Source organism: Centruroides sculpturatus, unplaced genomic scaffold (genome assembly GCF_000671375.1).
Source record: "Centruroides sculpturatus isolate CEXI.00-Female unplaced genomic scaffold, Cexi_2.0 scaffold1889, whole genome shotgun sequence".
NCBI lineage: Eukaryota > Metazoa > Arthropoda > Arachnida > Scorpiones > Buthidae > Centruroides > Centruroides sculpturatus.
The window spans coordinates 56186-58625 of NW_019386049.1; the positions used below are offsets into that span (position 1 = coordinate 56186).

The 2440-nt window shown below is 35.1% G+C and overlaps 1 protein-coding gene across 1 annotated transcript in view; it reads left to right on the forward strand.

The window, feature by feature from the left end:
- Window positions 1-1370, forward strand: part of LOC111613320 (centrosomal protein of 152 kDa-like) — a gene marked incomplete at its 5' end in the record, with an annotated part of 54917 nt that extends 53547 nt beyond the window's left edge. Inside the window, one exon of the mRNA XM_023354673.1 lies at window positions 507-1370. Coding sequence (XP_023210441.1) covers window positions 507-1045 — 539 coding nt within the window. The remainder of the gene's footprint in view (window positions 1-506) is intronic.
- Between the last annotated feature and the right edge of the window lie 1070 nt (window positions 1371-2440).

Below are 2440 nucleotides of genomic sequence, written 5' to 3' on the forward strand. Positions count from 1 at the left end.
TTTTTCTAGTGATATTACGACTTCAATATTTGTGGCGGACGGACGTAAAGTCGAATAAAATGACTTAAACTTGATTTTTATTTTTCCGTATACTTTTTTGACAAACGACGTATAATCGGGAACGACGTAACTCGAAACGACGTAAGTCGAGGTATACCTGTATATATATTATGTGGAAAAGTTTTGACTTGCACCTTTGTCTTAGGATCATTTTTCTATTAGGAATTGTTTCCCTTGTTGACAATATGGCAGATGTGTCTGAAGTATGTTGTGCCATAAGTACACGCAATTGTACATTTAAGAAAACCTGGCTTGAGTGAATGAATTCTAAACTTGGTTAACTCGTGATGATATACGTTCGGCTCGTTGCATTATTTTCCGGAACCTCGTTTAGTGTTAAATACGATAGAATTACAAGGCATTTACAAACAAAAATTACATTTTTGTTCACGAAAGTCGACAATTGGACATTAAAGTAATCATTGTTTTCTTTTTTTAATTAACAGGGAAAGTGAATAATTCACTAGTGGCAACGGAAGAATTTTCAAAGAGAGTAACCAAACAGGCCCTTCTGGTTTACCATAAAAAGTTACAAGACATTTACTCCACCGCAAAAAGAAAAGAAATGATACCGGAAGAAAATTCTTTTTTCGTCTTCACTGCCGAAAAAGAGGGAGAGTCGCGAGGTCAAAGTAAAGGTTCGATTACTTCTAATTTAGAAAATAAATTTTTCGACGAAGCCGTCGACACTAAAAGCCACTTAAGAAATGCAGAACCTCATCTGGAGATGGTTAAACGAACGGAGAACGTAACGAATGGAGGAACGTTACTTCCTAACGATTCTCCTTCGTTTCAGTCCGTTTCCTCCTCCGTCACGCATTCGATTTCGGTGGGAAGCGAACCTCGTTCCCTTTCTCCGTCCCGATATGGCGGAACGGAAACGTTAACTCGTTTGATCCCTTCGACGGAAGTCGAGAAACTTGACGAAAGGAGAGACTATCTCTTCCGTAAAATGTCGGCCGAACAGCCTTTCTCCGACTTTTAGAATAGAGATTTTACTTTTAATTCGTGTACAAATCTATTTTTTATGTATAATACGAAGTTTACGCGCTTCTCGGTTACATCTAATGTATGCTTGTCGGTAGGAAATAGTTCTAATTGTTAAACGCACAAGTCCGTTCGTTGTCTATAGTTATAAAACTACTTAATACGAGTAAATAAATTTTTGTTTTATAAAAAATAATGAATTTGTTTTGTTTGGTCGAGTTTATAGTTTCGATTTGCGATTTAATTAGCTTCAGTTTTCCCGTATAATATAATATATCATAAGTTAATTTTAAATATTCATTTTATGTAGTCTCTTGCAATTACCTAATCGGAAAAATAAATAAATAAAAGTTTATATACAGGCCTCGGAGTCATTTTTCGGATCATTTCCACGTACCGGTACCTAATTAGGAAAATGTGGGACAGATCAAAAAGAATTTTAGGGCCAAACGATCTGCCGAATTGAATTATAGGACTATCGGAATAGAATTTTCTGTAAGAAAATACTCTACCTTGAGCGGGACTCAAAACCGCAACTGTCGCTCAGTTTGTTAGGTTATAGGAAACAAAAATTTCTTTCACGTATGTAAAAAATCCTTCATGTACTTAAAAAATCCCTCTCATTACAAATTCAGAAGACAATGTTGAGTAAAGTTATGTACTTACGCCGTATTGTCATTATTAACCAAAATCTAGTTTTTTCAAAGTTGCATTTCTTTCTACGGTAATTAAAAATGAGTATTCTAAGCATCCCTACGTTGGTTGTTTTCTAAGAAAATTCCTAAAATCCCTTTGCAGGGGAAAACACTACACCGAGGGATTAGTCTCTCAAGCTTTATACACAAAATTTACCAAATAAATTAAAAGATTCGAAGTGTTGTAAAAAGTACAACACGTGATTGCTTGCGGGAAAAATTTTCACAAGCGTTCTCTAAAAAGCCTTATTATTTATGAAATCATTAATAAAAAGTTATTTTACTTTAAAGCATTAAAAAATAAACAGTTTACGGTCATGATAGATATCCCAGTAAAGCCAAATTAGTGAAATCAGCATTGACCCGCTTTCATGGCAATGCTGATGTGGAACGGGGATTTTCAATTTTACGCCGGGCACTTTCTCCTGATAGAGCATCAATGTTGGAAAGAATGATTAATTCACTTTTAATTGTTAAGGAAAGACTAATCATGTATGACCAAAGCCCACACCTTATACCCATTACAAGGGACTACTGAAATTAGCTGCCTCAGCGCATAGAAATTATCAAGAACAATTGGAAAATGAAAAGAAGTTAAAAGAATAAGAGAAACAGAAAAAAGAGCAGAAGAGGAAGCACAAACATTTTGAAGAAGAACAAAAGAAAGCTGTTCGTAACAGGAAGATTATGGCACTGCA